General features: G+C 36.1%; 1 protein-coding gene across 3 annotated transcripts in view; it reads left to right on the forward strand.

The window, feature by feature from the left end:
* The window catches only part of hnrnph1 (heterogeneous nuclear ribonucleoprotein H1), a 21,781-nt gene continuing 2,009 nt past the window's right edge, over positions 1-19,772 (forward strand). Inside the window, exons 1-10 of one of the 3 annotated variants that reach the window (XM_056472956.1) lie at positions 1-182; positions 563-660; positions 747-902; positions 5,002-5,145; positions 6,908-7,046; positions 8,224-8,402; positions 12,236-12,339; positions 12,436-12,571; positions 14,210-14,293; positions 14,378-14,476. In XM_056472956.1, coding sequence (XP_056328931.1) covers positions 576-660; positions 747-902; positions 5,002-5,145; positions 6,908-7,046; positions 8,224-8,402; positions 12,236-12,339; positions 12,436-12,571; positions 14,210-14,293; positions 14,378-14,476 — 1,126 coding nt within the window. In that variant the 5' untranslated portion in view covers positions 1-182; positions 563-575. Of the gene's footprint in view, positions 183-562; positions 661-746; positions 903-5,001; positions 5,146-6,907; positions 7,047-8,223; positions 8,403-12,235; positions 12,340-12,435; positions 12,572-14,209; positions 14,294-14,377; positions 14,609-19,772 lie in introns of all 3 variants that reach the window. The other 2 variants (XM_056472955.1, XM_056472958.1) reach the window with 2 other exon arrangements.

Raw genomic sequence — 19,772 nt, forward strand, 5'->3', positions numbered from 1 at the left:
AGTTCCCCAATCCTGTAAACAGCGGCGATTATCGTTGGTGAGCACTGCTCAGCTTTTCGTTTTTATTATAATTTTACACATTACCGACATAAACTAGAAATTCTGTAGTAAAACACGTTGTTACAACATCGCCTGGCATTGATTGAGTTGACGAAGCGTCTTAGAGGGGGGTTTAATACAAGGTAAGGGGGTTCAGCTAGCTCGCTAAGCTAACAATCTCGTTTCCAGTTATGCAAAATAGTCCCTATTTATTATGTAAATGTGATTATTTACGGTCAACTATGTATGTCATGCATGATGAGATTATCTTTTGTTTTCGTTTTGACTGAATAGAGAATGTTTACATACATGGTTGATTTGTTTAGCTTTTTAAACAGAAGTTTCTTCTCTTATAATATTTTTTAACTTGACGTTTTGGTTCATGTGTATATATTGAACAGTTTACCAAGTGCAGTGATACTCTGTTTTAATATAAACACAAGTGTCTGCAATAAAACTAACATAAAAGCAGGTTCAGTAGTGTATTATATGGTGATTTATTGTGTGTTTTGTGTTTAAATAGGGTTAGTTCCAGCATGGCGGATGGAGAAGGCTTTGTGGTGAGAGTCAGAGGTTTGCCCTGGTCCTGCTCTGTTGATGAAGTTCAGAGGTTTTTCTCAGGTAAAAATATAAATAATAAAAACAAAAATAAATCCCCATGTTTTGCTCTTATTTTCTGCTTGTATGACTTTTTATCTGCATTTCAGAGTGCAAAATTGCAAGCAATGGGACGAGCATACACTTCACATACACACGGGAAGGACGACCAAGTGGAGAGGCATTTGTCGAGTTTGAATCGGAGGAAGATCTCAAAATTGCAGTGAAGAAAGATCGTGAAACCATGGGCCACCGTTATGTAGAAGGTAGGCAAATGTAAAAGTATTTCCCTTCACACTTACTTAAAATAAAAACTGACATGAGTTCTTTTTCAGTAATATCTAAAGTTAAAATGAAAACCATTAGGACTGTGTAATTTGGGAAAAATATCAAATCGCGATTTTATTTATTTTTGACAGCGATTTCGATTTGATTTGCGATTTAATTTGTAGTCAAGCTTCAGCTCAATAATCTGTATAGTAGCTTCTTACTGCTAAAAAGCAGTGAGGGTTAGTTAAAAAAAGGAACTGAAAAGATATGAAGTTAAACATTTATTTAAAAAAATGTTTAAATATTCAGAAATGAAACACTAATTTTTCTCTAGAGCAAACAGTAAACACAAATAAAATGACCTTAACGTTCTGTAAACACGCTGAACTCAAATCAGGCAGATAGTGTAGCTTATTATACAAACAAAATATAATAATTATAAAATTACAGAGCACTCAGCAAACTAATATGACTGATAAGAGCCTTTCTGTAGCTTATATTTTCTAAAACAAAATTATTATCCCAGATCCTGAATTTAGATGAGTTTTTTTTTTTAAATCCCCCTTTGGTCACTGCATTTTTTGGCCCATTTCCACTGACTGGTACAGTACGGTGCAGGTTGGTACCAAGAGTACACTTTTGATGGGGTGGTGTACGACAGAAAGTTTCAGACGATGTCATTTTTTCGCTCGAGGAAATGTCAAATTAAAGCTGTATGGGTTGTTCACATCATATGAGAAGCACTTCTCACAAAACAGATGCTTTATACACATACATACTTGTGTATAAATGTTCATTATTAACATTTCTATGAACATGTTTTGATTATAACTGCAGATCAATGAATTAGCCTACTGTAACATCTGTAATTATATAAAATAAATAAATGCAACATATATGAACACATACAGACCCTTACAGTCTTCAATATGCTACCAGTTATAGATAAACTACACACAACATACATTTAGCCCTTATTTGGGTTCAAAAACAACATGCAACATACAGCCCACAGTCAGTGCAAACCTCTCATCTTATAAGTTTTTATAAACATGCATTTTGAACAACAGTTTGCAATGTCAGGCCTCTAAAACGGCACTGGAGTGTAAATCAACAGCCTTAAAGCATGACATTTTCCCATTCTTAGTTGAAATCTGTATTGAGTAAACACCCTCAGGGTTCAACACTAAAGATTTTTTTTAGTGGCCCCACCAAAAATGAAGTTAATAGCTGTTTTTTAGTCACATATTTTAAATAATGTGTCAAAAGCCAAACATAACTTCAGCATTGCTTTTCTTTAAATACATCTGACAATTAAAAAAATTATGATTGTGATGTAACTAAATTTGAAAAATATATATATTTTTATAAATATTGACACCCACAGACTTTGTCACCAAATATAAATCAGAGAGGTAAGACTTTCTCATGGCCTCATTCAGTTGTCAAGTTTTGTAAAAATCTATCTATTTAATTAATTACTCTATAAAAAAAAATGTTGGCTAGAGCGTTATAGGCTTAAATTATAGAGAAAATAACACATGAACCGGTACTGTTGTCAGATCATGAAGCAGATCAATGTGGATCTTTCTTTCAAGGTGTCAGTGCAGAAATGAACAAAACAATAGACCTAATACAAAATATTATGTTTCAGCATGCTTTCACTTTCGTATTCGACATGAAACTTACATTTGCCGGTAGGAATGCGTCCCGCCCTACTTATATTTCTCACTTCATACAGCCGTATATGGCTATTACACAACCATAATGCACTGTGATATAGCCTGGTTCGTTAGTCGTTGGATCGTTTTGCTTTCTCACTACAATCAAACTGCTCCACAGTTCGTTTCAATCGAGCCGAGACCACCTCATTCAGGCAGTTTTGGACCGATTGTTTCGGCGTGGAACCGAGCGCAATTGCAGGATTCACATATGCTAAACGAACCACGCTAACTGGGCAAGTGAGACGTTTAGGTGTGATAAGCACCCTATTTGCACGCAATTGACAAACAGTTGCAGCCAAATTAAACTTTAGTGACAAGGCAGCACTAGCCCGATCGGGCCAGTAACAATCCTGTCTACTGTCCTGAGCGTGTCGCTCGCTGGCCCCAGGCCATTGGGCAGTCCTTATTGTCAAGCCCTGACCTTAACCTCCTAGGGCTTAGTGGCCACATACGTGGACAGCACATTTTAGCTCTTAAGTGGCTATTTAAATTACTTTGAATGTTTTATATTTTGTTACAGACATACAGCATGGTTTTTGCTACATTCATTTTTCCATGGCGGGGCGCCACGCCAAAATTGATCCCTCCACGGATACATTACAGATTCTCATTCAACACATTCAGTCGTGTTTTTTTTTTAATAGCGGGTGATAATCGCACTAAAGCGTATTAAAAGGTAAGTGAATTATAACAGCGCAAACTTTTCTGTAACCGTAGTTGTGCTGTGCGTTATTTGTTTACCCTTTAAGGTTATGTGCTGACTGATTAATTGGCTTACTGACAGGTGCGTGATGCATGAGGCCAGCAAACATGACGTTTAGCCGTTTCACTTTACTTCAGGACGCATTAATACCGCTCTGTAGGTCTATTGGAGACATTCATAAATATTCCTTGGAAATCAAATAAATGTGGGAGACATACTTGTTACATAAACGCACTAAATCGCACCTCAGCGGCGTTTATTTAAGAGCGCACAAGAAGATCTGCGCTAGTGCGCTTGCGCAGCGTATATTTGAGGGGGCGTGCAAGAAGTTTTGCGCACGAGTAGAGGAAATCGCCATTTATTACATAAATGCGAATGCAATCTTGTAATACTGTGCTCACGACATTTGTCATTGAAATAACGCCACAGGTAGTTGGTAGATCTGTGTAAAAAAAGGCCTGCCGCCACAGCTGGAATAAATCCTAGCGGAAAACTGTACAGTGTCATCCTGCAACATAATGAAGCAGCATATGAAATGTCCTAAACACAATTTTTAACTGTGCAAAATGGGATTAAATTTACTCTCTGATAGTCAAAAAATGTTTAAAAAAATTATATGTTATATATGCATTAAAAACAGTCTGGAAATAGTGTTTTATGTAAATTCAGACCACGAGTCCACATATATGGACATCATTTTTCTCTAAAAGTACATCATATCAAAAGAAGATGCTTAGGTTTTATTTTAATTAGGTTCCAATAAGCCCAAATAGCAAAGATAAATACAAAAATGCATGTAAAAAACACCTTTGGCCTTAAGAGGTTAAGTTAGGACCCCTCTTATGTGGATCTAAAGATTTTCTGTCACGCACAAAGAAAGATATTTTGAACGATGTTGGAAACCGGTACCCATTAAGGCTGCACAATATTGAAAAAATCTGACATTTTTTAAAAAATCTGACAATATTTAGTTTTTTTTCTGCGATTTATATACTGCAATATTAATTCAGTTTCACCAGATGGCTTAAATAGCTCGATTTGGAAAATACTTTATTAAGATGGATTAGTTGGGATGATTTTGTATGAGACTGAATCATGTTTAAAATATAATAAATTGCAAGCACATCTAAATACAATAAAGCAAAGATAAAAAGGAAAAACAATCTGCTTTATGGGTTTCTGGGGTGTCTAACAGTATCCAGGTACACAAATTGCATAATCAAATGTAAAATAACATCAATTCATTGTATATGTAATTCAATCAATAAATGGTAAGATTTCTTTGGACCAAATGCTTTAAACTCCTGAAATGCTCACACAGTCACAGGCTTTAAAAACATGCATATAATCAACCTTTAATCCATTATGGTCAAATTTTGCAGTGACTCTAGACATCCCTTGTGTTTTGATCTGTTGTGCTAATTAACTATAGTCCCTGTGATGTGCACATTTGATATCGATATTGAAATGCTATATTGTGCTGCCCAACTACTCACTGACGTGCATATATGGGAAATAATATGCTATAGAGCTAAATGGGAGCTTTTGCGTCCAGCAGAAAAACAGAAACTTTGAATGGAAAAGATTTGGAACAAGGACGAGTAGACTTTTCATTTATCCATTTATCAATTTGTGACAAAATGCTTATTCCTTCATGTGTCGTTTCAGTATTCAAATCCAATAGTGTTGAGATGGACTGGGTTCTGAAGCACACCGGACCAAACTGTCCAGACACAGGAGGGGACGGCTTGGTTAGGCTTCGCGGTTTGCCCTTCGGATGCAGCAAGGAGGAAATCGTCCAGTTTTTTGCAGGTATGCTTGATTGGTAGTTCAGGTTTCCCATCAAAAATAAACAGTATGTCAACGTCTAAATTTTATTTTAGCTAATTGAACCAGCGTTTGGACTAAATGAGCTTTGAACATTCAAATGAAAGTTAAGTCATTTAATAAAAAAATATATAATTCGTTTAAATTTGTGTTAATCAACTGAATTGGATCGTCCAGAATGACCAAGATGGGTCACATTATTAGGGCCCTGTGAAATCTGTTTTGTTTATCCCAAAAATTATTAATTGTCTCTGTCAATTATAAAAATGCCTCTTTGATAAATTCTTTGTTTTATCTTTTAATTTTTCTGGATTTTTTTTTGCCGTTTATTTTCTCTGGAATTCTTTTTGATAGTTAAAATAAATGTTTGACTTATTAATAGAAATTACGAAATTTATCAGTTTACAATTAGAGTTAAATTTCTAGAATTTAACAATCTAATTACTTTTCTAGGAGCTCTATGAAATGTATTACTTTTGTTTTAATTAATAGAAGGTAATTGGTGTGATACCTCAGAAATTTGTTATAATTATATTATTAATGAGTTATTATGAATTATTTAATTAGTGAAAAAATTATTAATTAAAAATGTATCATTGCTTTCAAGAATTATCTACTACTTCAAAAAGTTTCTGTCACAATGGGGTATATGCACAGCTAGTGTTTTTTGGCCAATGATAAACTTAAAGGATTACTGTGACTTTTTTCAGTTTCATGAGGTTCCTTTTACAGCATCGATGTTGTAACGTAATTAAAATACAATCAGTTAAATAGACTTAAGCATTCATTTAGCTGTTCAAGCATTTAACAAGATGAAAGACATGAAAGGCGTGTAAACATTAGCGCCGTCAGGATCAGCAGGCGAGCACAGAAACTCCATGGAAAATACTGGGGTAAAATAAACGTCATATTTTAAAGACTGGGGAAAATGGAATTTAATGCAGCGCTTCTTGTCCGGTCTGAGACCCACTTTATGTCATATATCAGGCAGTGAAGACCACTGATTTTTAAAGAAATCAGACTTTAAACATGGCAATTTTATTTTGAAAAGACAGTTCACCGGAAACACTGAGGCTGGCTGACTGAAATTTAGTCTATGTGCATATACCCCATTTGTTGCAGTAAAATCAGAATTTTGTTTGAAAATGTAGCTGTGAAGATGTCTATGTTTTAATGTGTACTTAATATAAGGAGTTTCTCACACAACATGTAAAATGCTTGTCAAATGCGCTTGAATATTGTGTGTGGTAAAGAAAACACACAGTATTCAGATGTTCAGTATAGAGGTGTACTTTTGTTCATTCTTCCAGAGTTGCCAAAACCGGTGATGTTTTTTTTTTTTTTTCAATTTTAGTACATTTGCAAATCTCACTTTCTGTCACAGAAATCATAGGGCCCTACTTTTTTTAATAAAATAAAATACCTAAAATTTTATAGCATTAGCTCTTTCGCTATTTTTATGTCATAAAAAACAGTTGTGCAACAATTTAGCCATTTTTGACACTTGATAAACAAACAGAAGAGTGAGTTGAGACTCTCACAGTAGCCATTTGATTTAAGTAACCCTGTTTTATTTGTCTTGTTATCTGTAATTTGTTCCAGCAAAGCTTCAAGTGTATTGGTATGTTTATGTAGTATCATTTCTCACTTGAAATTAAGACAAACCCATAGAGTAATATAACGTTTTTTTAAATGGGCTTGTGACTTAATTTGTCCCCCACTGGGGTTATCTGTCCTTGGGTTGAAGGGTTGGAAATCGTGCCAAATGGGATAACATTGCCGGTGGACTTCCAGGGGAGGAGTACGGGGGAGGCCTTCGTGCAGTTTGCTTCACAGGATATAGCCGAAAAGGCTCTAAAGAAACACAAGGAAAGAATAGGGCACAGGTGGGGATGGCTGGTTGGTTGCCTGGATACGTTGCTTTTCTTATGGTGTTCACCTCACTAAATCATCCACTGCAGAAATGGCAAGACATTACCCCCGACCATTTGATGGCAGACAAGTACCCTCAAAGATTATCCATTGTTAGTGCTGAGTGAGCTGCGCTGTAAAGGTTTAGAGAGGGAAAATCATGGTAGATATGTCAACTTGAACACGTTTGAGACAGTTTGGTGGAGTTTTCACTCTTTTAATTGTCATTTTATTTGATGATATATTCAGGGCTTGACATTAACTTTTTTTTTTCTGTGGATAGTCATTTTTCAAAGTTACTTAGTTGTGTTGTGCGAAAATGCAGCCCATTAAAAAAAAAAAGTTTTGGTCTTAAAAAAGTCTGAGGAAATGGTCTCAATTTGCTGGCGTTTTTTTGTAACTGCACGTGTTTTCTTCAATTGCAGCACGTTAAGCTCTCTCAGCCACCGTATAAATGACTTGAATGATTCAGTGAATAACTCTTCAAGAAAAGGACTTGCAGACAGCTACTGGTGGTTTTAGTGTTATATTAATTTATCTACAACTGACCTAAACACACTTACCAAAATGTTGTTTTATTATTGTGTGTTTTTTTTTTTTAAACATCGCACAGCCTTATGCTTAATACACCAATATCTGAGATTTTGAGATTGGCTTCAGCTCTCCCTCTATAATAGATCACATAGCCACTCAGCACTAACATAAATGCCATGGGAATCTGTCATTTATACCATTTGAAGACTTCAGATCATGAGGACCCAGTTAAACAGGTAACACAAAGTAAGCCCTAACAGTCTGAAGTACTTCGCTAGCAGAGAACGAATGCGTGATGGTCCAGTAAACCAGACCACAGTAACAGATTTGCCTTTGGGTGACCATAAGAAAAGTTCTTTGTAATGAAGGGTTGAATGAAACTGAATATATAAGGGTATTTCCTGTCTTTCTCTCTCTATGTTTATTTTTGGGAAAACTGTTACTAAAGTCACTTAATAGAGAACCTGATTGTTAATTGGTGTCATCCCAAAATCATTCTAAAGGGCGTTTGTTTATTTAGAGCCGTTTTCAGACAGCCCTTATTTATGCTGCACGCAGGAATGCTCTTGTCTCTTGCCAGTAGATCCTGGTGCCATTACTCTTGCTTTATGTCCACAGGTATATAGAGATCTTCAAGAGCAGCCGTGCGGAAGTACGCACACATTATGAACCCCAGCGGAAGGTCATGGGCATGCAGAGACCGAGCCCCTATGACAGGCCAGGGGGTGGTCGAGGATACAACAGCATGGGCAGAGGAGTCTCCTTTGAAAGAATGAGACGTGGAGGCTACGGTGGAGGTATTTGGGGTCATTTATTAAGATAATTGTTATTTCAACTAGAATATTTCTATTTTTAATTGAAATGTAATGCCACATATGGACACATTTATTCCAGAGTGCTCAAAACATTTGTCAGTTGTTGTGGCTGCCAATATTTTAAAGACCAAGTGCTGGTATCAGTATGTTAATCTTAAGGTTATCTGTCTGTTAATGTTCTACAAAATAGTGGCTAAAGTCACATTTAGAAAATATAAACATTCAAAGCTCTGTGTTTGTCACTTTTGGCAGACTTCTAAAACAGCATAACAACAATACAGAGAAAGCTTTGTTGATAATCAAATAAATAATTGCTTACCAGGGTTGTCACGATACTGGAATTCGATAACCAATCAGTACTGAAATTTTAAAAACGTCCATTTCCCAGTAACATTTGAGCGTGGTTGAGCATGTTCTTAAACACAGCTGATTTGCCATTGTGTTCTTGTGCTTAACAGAAATTACTGTGATTGGCCGTGAAGGTCAGTTCATCAAACTCACCGCTGTTTACTGAGTGTAACTACAAATACAGGGAGTTTTAAAGCAATTTTAGTACTGATTGGTAGCTTACTCCAGTATCATGACAACACTATTACTTGCTACATTTTAACTTATTAAACATTATTAAAAAGAGTTAATTAAAAACATACATTTACACACTAATTAACACCAAAGTGGTGCTTTGAGATGCCATACAGTGCTTCCCACAGGTTTGAAATATACTTGCAATGGTAGCCGGATTGAAACACATCCTTTACCCATGGCACATATGTGACACAAAAAATAATGTGATTTTTAACCACACTTTTCTTTATTATGACACTGCTATACAGTTTCTTTTCAATGGGGTAAAGTTTTTTAAAAGTTTTTAAAAACTTCTGCTATTTGGGAGCCATGTGCACACAGCTGCACTCTCACGGTCTCTTTCTCAGCTTGAGTAAAAGTTTTATTGGCATGACATTTAGTACAGTATTGCCAAAGCATTTTAGATTTGTATAAAATAAGTAATATATGATTATTATCAAATTAATAACATAAACAGCAAATGAGAAATAAATGACAGGAAAATTTAATTAAAACAGACAATATGTCTAAAATGTATATTTATTCATAATTAATTAATAATCACAATAAAATTGGAGATTATTTAAATAAGGCAAATGAGTTGATTGACTATTTCAAATGGTGTACATGTATTTTGCAGCCAGTTTAGTTGTCATTTCGTCCTGTCAGAGTATTTAGTAAAGTTTTTTTTTTTATTAAATCGTTTAGATTAAATAATTTATTATTTATTTTTCTCTTGGTCTCACGGCTGTGCGCTGTCAGCTGTGAAGCCAAGCGGAAAGTAGTGTTTAATAAAAGAGTAATGCAAAAACTCAACAACTTTAGAAAGCAAAAGTCGACTCCCGGACATTTTTGGAGATATAGGCCCAATCCCAATTCTACCCCTTAGCTCTTCCCCTTACCCCCACCCCTTGTTTTGCGCGTTCCCGTGAAGGGGGTGGGTTGTTGCTAGATCGGATATGGATCCGGCTGGAGGTTAACGAGAATTATTTGTATTATTTATTAAATTTCCCAGTTATTGTATTTTATTAATGTCTACCCCCACCCCAACCCTAAACCCAACCGTCACAGCAATGTAAAAACAGTAGTTGTACTGAGTATTATTCATGCTATCTATTAAATTACCCAATAAATTGTATTTTTTTAAGGTCTACCCCCTCCCCAATCATAAACCCAACTGTCACAGTACAGTAAAAATATGAATTATTGTTATACAGTGTCATAAAAAATGCCACCTTGTTGATGTTCATATCGCACTTCCGGCCCGCCGCGTATCCAATCTAGACTTTACTGTAGGGGTGTCCCAGTTCTCTTTAGCTTGAAGGCATAGGGCTAAGGGAAAGGGGTAGATACCCCTTCGAAAGAAGATTATTCAGGACCACACCCGAAACCAAGAGGTTAGAAAATTTCCCAGAATACACCAGCCACATAGCTGCACCCAGAAGTAAGGATATCCACAAATTAGTATTTTTTTGTCATTATTACGAATTTTTACAACAAACAAGCACATATTTTATTATTTTATTATATCCATAACCACGTTTATGTTTTACCGTCAAGCTTTGAAAACCCCCCCCACTAAAATAAAAAACGTTAAATTTGGCTATCTATAATCCATAATAATAACTCTTGTATAGCAGTCTTACATCACTCGATGACACTCAAATACCCTGTTAGAAAAGTCTAGTGGCTGGGAATGACATGTTTACAGTGTCTGCTATAACGCTAATGTTGTTTTTTTGTGTTTTCATAAATGAAAATGGCCGCGGTGTGAATGCACAGTACAGTTACGATCTTCTTGCCAAATTATATCGTTATGATAACATAATATATGCCTTCAGTGATTTCCTGAAGATAAATACCAAAAAAATAATCTGATCTCACATGAAGCAAGAGATCGCAATGACATATGATGATGTGTGCAGGGGCTGTAGTGCTGTCCCAATTCTTAGGGGTAAGTTTTGAAGCCCTTCCCCTTCACACTCTGTTTTAAGGGCCAAGGGGAAGGGGTAGGGGTACAAAAATAGAATTGGGATTGGGCCTTAGAAATATCCCGACTGGAGTCGCCGAATGCATTTTTAAGCCTCAAAGAGGTACATCTCTGTGGATCTCTGCAGAGCATGTGAGACTGTCTGATGAAGTGTTGTTGACCGTTCTCACACACACAATGAGCAGTATGAAATGTGTAGAGTGACAGAAGATCTTCCACTGGTTAATCGAACGTGCATGTTTGGTTATCTTTGGCGGATACGGAAAAAGAGTTGAAGGATGATAATATTGGTTAAGACAAAAAACTGTCATTAAATATACTTGGGCGGCTGTTAATATACCTGGGCGGCCCACCCAAGTACAGTCTATGTGTGGGAAGCACTGCCAGCTTTACATTTTTTTAAATCTCAGCTGTCAGAAATGGAATATGCACAATTGTGTATTAATGAAGGCAGTGAAGGACACATGTACACTGCCTTCAAAATTTGATCAGAAGAAGGTACCTCTTGAGACAGGAAGTAAAGCAGAAATTGCAGTCTTATTAGGGCTCATTCACAGTCACACTGAATGCGTCTTTGCTTCTAAAAACGCGAGACGGAAAGCTTCTGAATGGCTTGAAAAAATAAACATGAGGGTATCAGGACAGCCATTGAACTCCTGTAAACAGAAGCTTGCGAAATTTGTCCCACTTCTGAGTTCTTCTGAGTGCTCCACTGCTGTGGGGCTGACAGTGATGAGCAGCACTGCTTGTATAGGTTCCTTTTAATTTAACGCTGTCTAAAAAATGTGTCGCACGAATGTAATTTTACACACATTTGTCAAGCACATGTTTACATTAAAAAACAATAGAAAAGTAGAGCATTGGAAAGGAAAAATGTGTTCTGTGTGAAGCTCCTCTAAACCGTCTTTCAGTTGGGATTTTATGGAGACCAGAACAGAGCTGCTAAAGTTTCCATCCTTAATCGACCCTGGCAGTTCCCATCTGTTACTTTAGAAAAAACGATGTATGTATATAAATCCGTTCTAAAGGTTTATCAGACATTGGTGTCGCTTGCAACGATTTAATAATAGTTACATATTTGGGCTTCTAGCCTAAAGGTTGTTGGTCCCAAGCTGATGTGATTTCAAGCAGACTGTTTAAAAATGAACAAAGAGCTGACTTTGCTTTACTCTGTTTAGATAAAGCTTTAAACTTTTCTCTTATCTTCCTGTGAAGGATAATCAGGCTGAATGATTTCTTTAAACACACTTTTGCCTCATAGATGGTCGTTATGGAGATGGGGGCTCCTCCTTTCAGAGCACAACAGGACACTGTGTGCATATGAGAGGCCTTCCTTACAGAGCCACAGAGACGGACATATACAACGTGAGTCCTTTTATATATACAAAAATCATGTGATTGTTCAGGCAAAGCATTTATTTGATCAATTTCTAAAGCTCTCTGTCTCTATATTATCCTTAGTTCTTCTCTCCGCTGAACCCGGTGCGTGTTCATTTAGAGATTGGTCCTGATGGGAGAGTTACAGGAGAGGCGGATGTAGAGTTTGCCACGCATGAGGATGCAGTGGCTGCCATGTCCAAAGACAAAGCCAATATGCGTAAGTGTTTGTGGTTGAACGGATCACAAAACTCAGTTTTGTTCAGAACATGGTTTTCAGACAGTGACTACATTTACATGGACATCAGTAATCAAAATTATTTGCCTTATTCTGAATCAGACAATAATATGATTAAGGCGTTTACATGAGATGCTTTGTGAATGTTCCTTTTACATGTTATAGCACATAGTTCGATTGACAAAATTTGTGTCAAAATAAGATTTGTCACCAAAAATCATTCCATTTGCTGAAATACAGAGAACGTTGCGGCCTAATTAAAACTTCTAATCACCCCAGAGTGGTTGAAAACATCCCAAACAGCACACAAGAGTTACACAAAGGTGCAGTATGTAAGTTTGACACCCAGTGGTTGAACTAGGTATTGCACACCTGGTTCAAAACACATGCAAGCGCAGGTTGCCAGATCGACAACAACAACAGAAGTTTGTCTAACTATCGAGCCTAAAAGCTGATTTAAATCGTGTTCTAAATAAAAGCAGCGGCACGCGATAGAGGGAATATTTTCTGTATTAAAAGGAGTTTTTGTCCTAACAACACCTGAAATTTATACTTAAGAAACGGCTTCTATTTCTTGCAGTTGATCAACAGAAAACTGATAATGATCACCTCAGATACACCTCATATGCTTTATTCTGTGTTAAATGCTAATAATGTGAGTTTGAATGCCATTTCACATGACATTTATTGCTATACTACTGAAAGCAGCAGCAGATAGTTCACCTCAGATCTTGAAAATAAAACAAACCCTTTGAAATTGAACTTTTGAACTGACTCAGTGTAAACCAGCACATATCAGTGATTCAGTATCTACATTTAATAATGTTAAAGAGGTTTAATATGTATTAATTAGATTGTAAACCTTCCCATTTTGTTGAAGTGCAGTAAGTGCACTATTCTGTGCTTCTGAATGGCTGTATTTAAATTTCTGTCATGTTTTGTCTGGTGCAAACAGCCAATAGTTGTTTATCACTGCAAATCTTGTCACTTAGCGTGTAGTTCGGACATGGGGTTACCATGTAACCTGCTCACAGTTTGTAATATTTATATTATTTACTATTTAATAACCACGTCATGTGGAACTCTGAATCTGTGTCTCATTTCGAAGGCTACTGTCCACTGGAAGTCGTAGTTTCCATCAGAGGCACATTCTTTGAGAGCCTTTCTGACTGAATGAATGAATAAAATACACTGTTTTCCTCTAAGGCAACCCAGGGTGCTAAAATATAATTGGCTAAAGCGGCTTTGGGCGGGTTAAAAGAACCAAAACAAAGACAGACGATCTGGCATGTAACACACTTTCAAATCTGTATATTTGACTTCAGCATGGTTTATCACAGATAAACATGAACGTTCACTTAGCATGTTTCTCAAATATCTGCAAACATATTATAGTATTTTTTATCCTTTAGAAGAGTCAAAAACTTGCATACAGCACCTTAATAAATGATCCTTTTCAGTGTTAAATAGACATGTATGTGAAGCCTGTTAGGTCCCTGGTCAAATTACATCACATCAGACGTTCCATAATCCAACAAATGCATATTGAACATGTGAAAACAGCGAACTGGTGGATTATGATGTGATATTTTGAGCCTGACTGACAATACTTTGATGCAGAGCACCGTTATGTGGAGCTGTTCCTAAACTCCACAGCTGGAGGTGGAAGTGGAGGATATGGTGGTCAAATGATGGGCGGTATGGGTAAGACCTCTTCTCCAGCTCATCTTCAGACTTTGATAACTCTAAATGAGCTGCTAACAGAAATGCATTATTGTCGTTCTGCAGGAAACCAGTCGTCATACGGACACAGCAGCCAACAGATGGGCTCAGGCTATGGCGGCGGTTATGCTAACCAGAGTGGCATGGGGGGCTACAGTGACTACAGTGAGTGTCAGCTCTTCCGTAGCTCCGCTAGCCGCTTCCATGCCAAATCCTATCGGCCTTGGACCCCTAAGGGTAGCTGTTTGTAATGCCTGATTTAAAAGCCTTTCGTGTTGTCCTGTTGTAGCTGATCAGGTAAATACAAGAACAGTTCAACAGCACTTTAATATTAACATTTCTTACACTGACTGTCTTTCTGTTTTGAATGTAATTATAATACATTATAATAGCTAATATTATTTCTAACCAAGAACACAATTTAGTGAAGGCTGCATGTAACATGAGCATGGTGATTGGTTAGTCCAAAGTAAACTTCATCACAGTCTAACACACAACCTTTCAAAATAATACATTGCAAACAGGTTTAGTGATTTGTTTCTTGGTTTTCGATTAGGTTCACTATTGATTAGTTATTAATTTCTCATTTAAAAAAATGTTAGTTTTGGGCTCATTTATATCACATTCTGGCAATTAAAACCCTTGTATTTGGCTGTTTTAATAAAATACACATTTACTATAACAATGGAGTAGGTCTGCAAGATATTGGAAAAACTATTGGGTTTCTATCTATTGGGAAAGAGTTAATAATTTTACATTGATTGGGTTGATTTTTTTAGGGGAGTAAATATGCATAAAATGTACAAAATTATCAAAAACATATATACTCACTGGCCACTTTATTAGGTACACATTATTAGTACCAGGTTGGACCCCATTTTGCCTTCAGAACTGCCTTAAACCTCCGTGGTATAGATTCAACAAGGTACTGAAAATATTCCTCAGATTTTGGTCCATACTGACATGATGGCATCACACAGTTGCTGCAGATTTGTCGGCTGCACATCCATGATGCGAGTCTCCCGTTCCAACACATACCAAAGGTGCTCTATTGGATTGAGTTCTGGTGACTGTGGAGGCCATTTGAGTACAGTGAACTCATTGTCATGTTCAAGAAACCAGTCTGAGATGATTCACGCTTTATGACATGCGTTATCCTGCTGGAAGTAGCCTTCAGAAGATGCGGTCATAACACACACTGTGGTCATAAAGCAATGGACATGGTCGGCAACAATACTCAATACGATGCTAAATTGGTACTAATGGGCCTAAAGTGTGCCAATAAAATATCCCTCCCACCATTACACCATTACCACCAGCCTGAACCGTTGATACAAGGCAGAATGGATCCAAGCTTTAATGTTGTTGATGCCAAATTCTGACCCTACCATCCGAATGTCGCAGCAGAAATCGAGACTCATCAGACCGGGCAACGTTTTTCTAATCTTCTTTTGTCCAATTTTGGTGAGCCTGTGCGAATTGTACCCTCAGGTTCCTGTTGTTAGCTGACAGGAGTGGCACCCGGTTTGTTTATCTGCTGCTGTAGCCCATCTGCCTCAAGGTTGGATGTGTTGTGCGTTTAGAGATACGCTTCTGCATGCCTTGGTTGTAACGAGTGGTTATTTGAGTTACTGTTGCCTTTCTATCAGCTCGAACCAGTCTGGCTATTGACCTTTGGCATCAATAAGGCATTTGCGCCTACATAACATTTTCTCTTTTCCGGACCATTCTCTTAAACTGTAGTGATGGTTGTGCGTGAAAATCCTAGTAGATCAGCAGTTTCTGAAATACTCAGACCAGTCCGTCTGGCACCAACCAACCATGCCACGTTCAAAGTCACTTAAATCACCTTTCTTCCCCATTTTGATGCTCGGTTTGAACCGCAGCAGATCTACATGCCTAAATGCATTGAGTTGCTGCCATACGATTGGCTGAATAGAAATTTGCGTTAACGAGCAGTTGGACAGGTGTACCTAACAAAGTAGCCGGTGAGTGTATATACAAAATAATCAATTAAATCACAGATGAAAACAATAGAACAATGATGAAACATTAAATAAACAATGCTTTTAGGTCTAACAGTATTGAGGTAAAATAACACTCTGTAGTCTTCATAGTATAATTAAACACAGTTAATCCCGATTCGCACACTGCGATATCAATGCTGAAACAATATATTGTGCAGCCCTACTACAAAATAATGTATGATGAAGTTTTTGTGCATATTTATAGAAAGCACAAACAAGCGCACATGATAAAAACATCATAAATGTGCAACAGTTAATCAACAACTTTGACACGTTTAAGATATAAAAAAGTTCAAAACAGGCCCATAAATCCTGCGTCTGGACATTGTGTACGCAAGACATCCTAACTAACCATAAAACTAGGAGATACACAGGTGGTTTCTTAAGTGTGTTGTGTTGTTGAATCTTACACCATCTCTAGGACTTGTTTTCTGACAGGATTTAAGCATTTGTCATGAAGACAAATGTATTTCCTGTATAAAATCAAGGAGAACTTCAGCAGCTTGACATTTATACTTTAAATAGTTTTGAAATCACTAGTTTTACTCTTTTACTTGAGTAAAATCCTGAGTTGATACTTCAACTTCAACAACAAAAGTCTTTTTAAATCTTAGTATCTATACTTCTACAGGAGCAATGAATGTGAATACTTTTGACATCAGTGATTTGCACTCTATGTAGATTATAGTGGGTCACATACAGCACTCAACATATACGAGTACACCCCTCACAAATCTCTCATTTAGATGAATAATTTCTAAATAAATAGCTTTAAAATATTAAATTTGTGCATATACATTAGTCAGTACTGAAGCTAAATCTGGAGCTTATCTAACAAAATAACTTATGATAACGGTCCAAAAATGAGCACATTCAAATTTATGTTAGGGAAAAAAAGAGCAAAATTCAATAGAAACAAAAAATATATAAAATTTTGTAGTTTTTTTCAATATTTTGCATGAATTTAAATGTTTTATTAGTTCTCTTACTAAAATATTATTTTAATAAATATATCTCTTTAATAAATCTGATTTGTTCAAATGCTCCAAAATATATGACCTATATTCACTGAGAAATGCTTGAAAATATTCATTCTCAAATGGGGTGTACTCAATTATGTTGTTGAGCACTGCATTTAGTTGCACTACTAAGTGTTGTTATCGTAGGGTTCGTTCTTGCAGGCACAACGTGAGTATGAAATACTTCAACATGTGCACTTACATCCATTAGTTCCATGAACCTCTGCCATGATCTTGAGTTGTTTTTTCCCTCCATTTTAAGTACTGAAACTTGAAAGATGGCGACATCTTCAGGATAAGAGCCAAATTACAGATGACTTCTGAATTTTACTCGCATAGAGTTAATTTAAAAAATCTATATTTTTAGTTAAGATATTATTATTTAATAGAATTTTTATCCATTCCGGAATATAGACACTTGACATATGCACATGAGAAAGATTAATATCCGCACTTTTTCTCTTGGAAAGTTACGAGCAATAAAAAAACGTCTTTGTACTCCTAAATTACAGTTGTAGAAACCTTTTAATCTCCTTGCGCAGAGTGCTGGTCAACACAGCCTTTTATTGTTCCGTCTTCTCTGTTTATTCTCTGGCTGTCAAACAATGACCTGGTTCAGTGCGGACAAATGAAGTAGTGCAAAAACAATTCAAAGTGCACAAGCATTGTACACACGCTCACAAAAAGCAAACAGCGCAGGTACAGTTGAAGTCAGAATGATGAGCCCTCATGTGAATTTTTTTTTTCTTTTTTTAATATTTCCCAAACGATGTTTAACAGAGCAAGGAATTTTTCACAGTATTTCCGATAATATTTTTTCTTCTAGAGTAAGTCTTATTTGTTATATTTCGGCTAGAATAAAAGCTGTTCTTAATTTTCTTTAAGGCCATTTTAATGTCAATATTATTAGCCCCCTTAAGCAATATTTTTTTGATTGTTTACAGAACAAACCATCATTATACAATAAGTTGCCTAATTACCCTAATGAACCTAATTAAGCATTTAAATGTCACTTTAAGCTGAATACTAGTATCTTGGAAAATATGTAGTAAAATATTATTTACTGTCATCATGGCACAGATCAAATAAATCAGTTATTAGAAATAAGTTACTGAAACTATTATGTTTAGAAAGGTGTTAAAAAAATTCCGTTAAACAGAAATTGGGGAAAAATATACAGGGCGGCTAATAATTCTGACTTCAGCTGTACATGAATATATTCCTAAAACCTGGAGTTTACGTTGGGCTTAATCAAAACATTTTATATAAGTTTACAAGATGTGTTGTTAAAGATTTTTATTGATATTATTAGTATTAGTATTAGTAATTTAAGATCAGTATTTTGGAGTTTATTATTGGCTTCCAAATTCCAATGGAATCTTTTGGGGATCCAAGTTGGCTAGAGCTTGCATCATCAGTGTGGCTCTGTCACATGACCTCTGTCATAATCCAGTGAAGTCATCGAGCAACAGTGATATCTCTGGCACTGTATTGCGCTCAGGTCAAATAATTTGAGGTACACAAAAAGGCAAACAGTGTTACCTTTGAGCCCATCTGGCTTTTTAACTTGCGTTTATTAATTGACAAACATTTATAAATACAGTTGAAGTTAGAATTATTAACCCCCCTTTGAATTTTCTTTTCTTTTTTAAATATTTCCCAAATGATGTTTAACAGAGCAAGGAAATTTTCACAGTATGTCTGATAATATTTTTTCTTCTGGAAAAAGTCTTATTTGTTTTATTTCGGCTAGAATAAAGGCAGTTATACATTTTTTAAACCAAATTTAAGGATAAAATTATTAGCCCCTTTTAAGCTATATTTTTTTCCGATAGTCTACAGAACAAACCATCGTTATACAATAACTTGCCTAATTACCCTAAACTGCCTAGTTAACCTAATTAAGCCTTTAAATGTCACTTTAAGCTGTATAGAAGTGTCTTTAAAAAAAATCTAGTCAAATATTATTTACTGTCATCATGGCAAAGATAAAATAAATCAGTTATTAGAAATGAGTTATTAAAACTATGTTAAGAAACGTGTTGAAGAAAATCTCTCCGTTAAACAGAAATTGGGGGAAAAAATAAACAGGGGAGCTAATAATTCAGGGGGGCTAATAATACTGACTTCAACTGTATGTGTTAAAGAGTAACTAGTTAGGAAAAATCCCTTTTATAAGGGGTCTAAACACAGTTGTCTGGCAACAGTGTGTGAAATATAGCCAGCCTCTAATGGTAAAAATAAATTAATTCTATTTATTATAATCACACTTCATAAAAACAGTCTGCAGAAACACTTTATTGGACATTTTCCCTTTGTACATGACATGAAAGGGAAAAGCCCCGCCCATTAGTGACGATCTGTCCCTCATTAGCATACATAGCCCTGAATAAGAAGCAGTCATTAGCGTTTTCA

The sequence above is a fragment of the Danio aesculapii genome, chromosome 14 (assembly GCF_903798145.1).
Source record: "Danio aesculapii chromosome 14, fDanAes4.1, whole genome shotgun sequence".
NCBI classification, from domain to species: domain Eukaryota; kingdom Metazoa; phylum Chordata; class Actinopteri; order Cypriniformes; family Danionidae; genus Danio; species Danio aesculapii.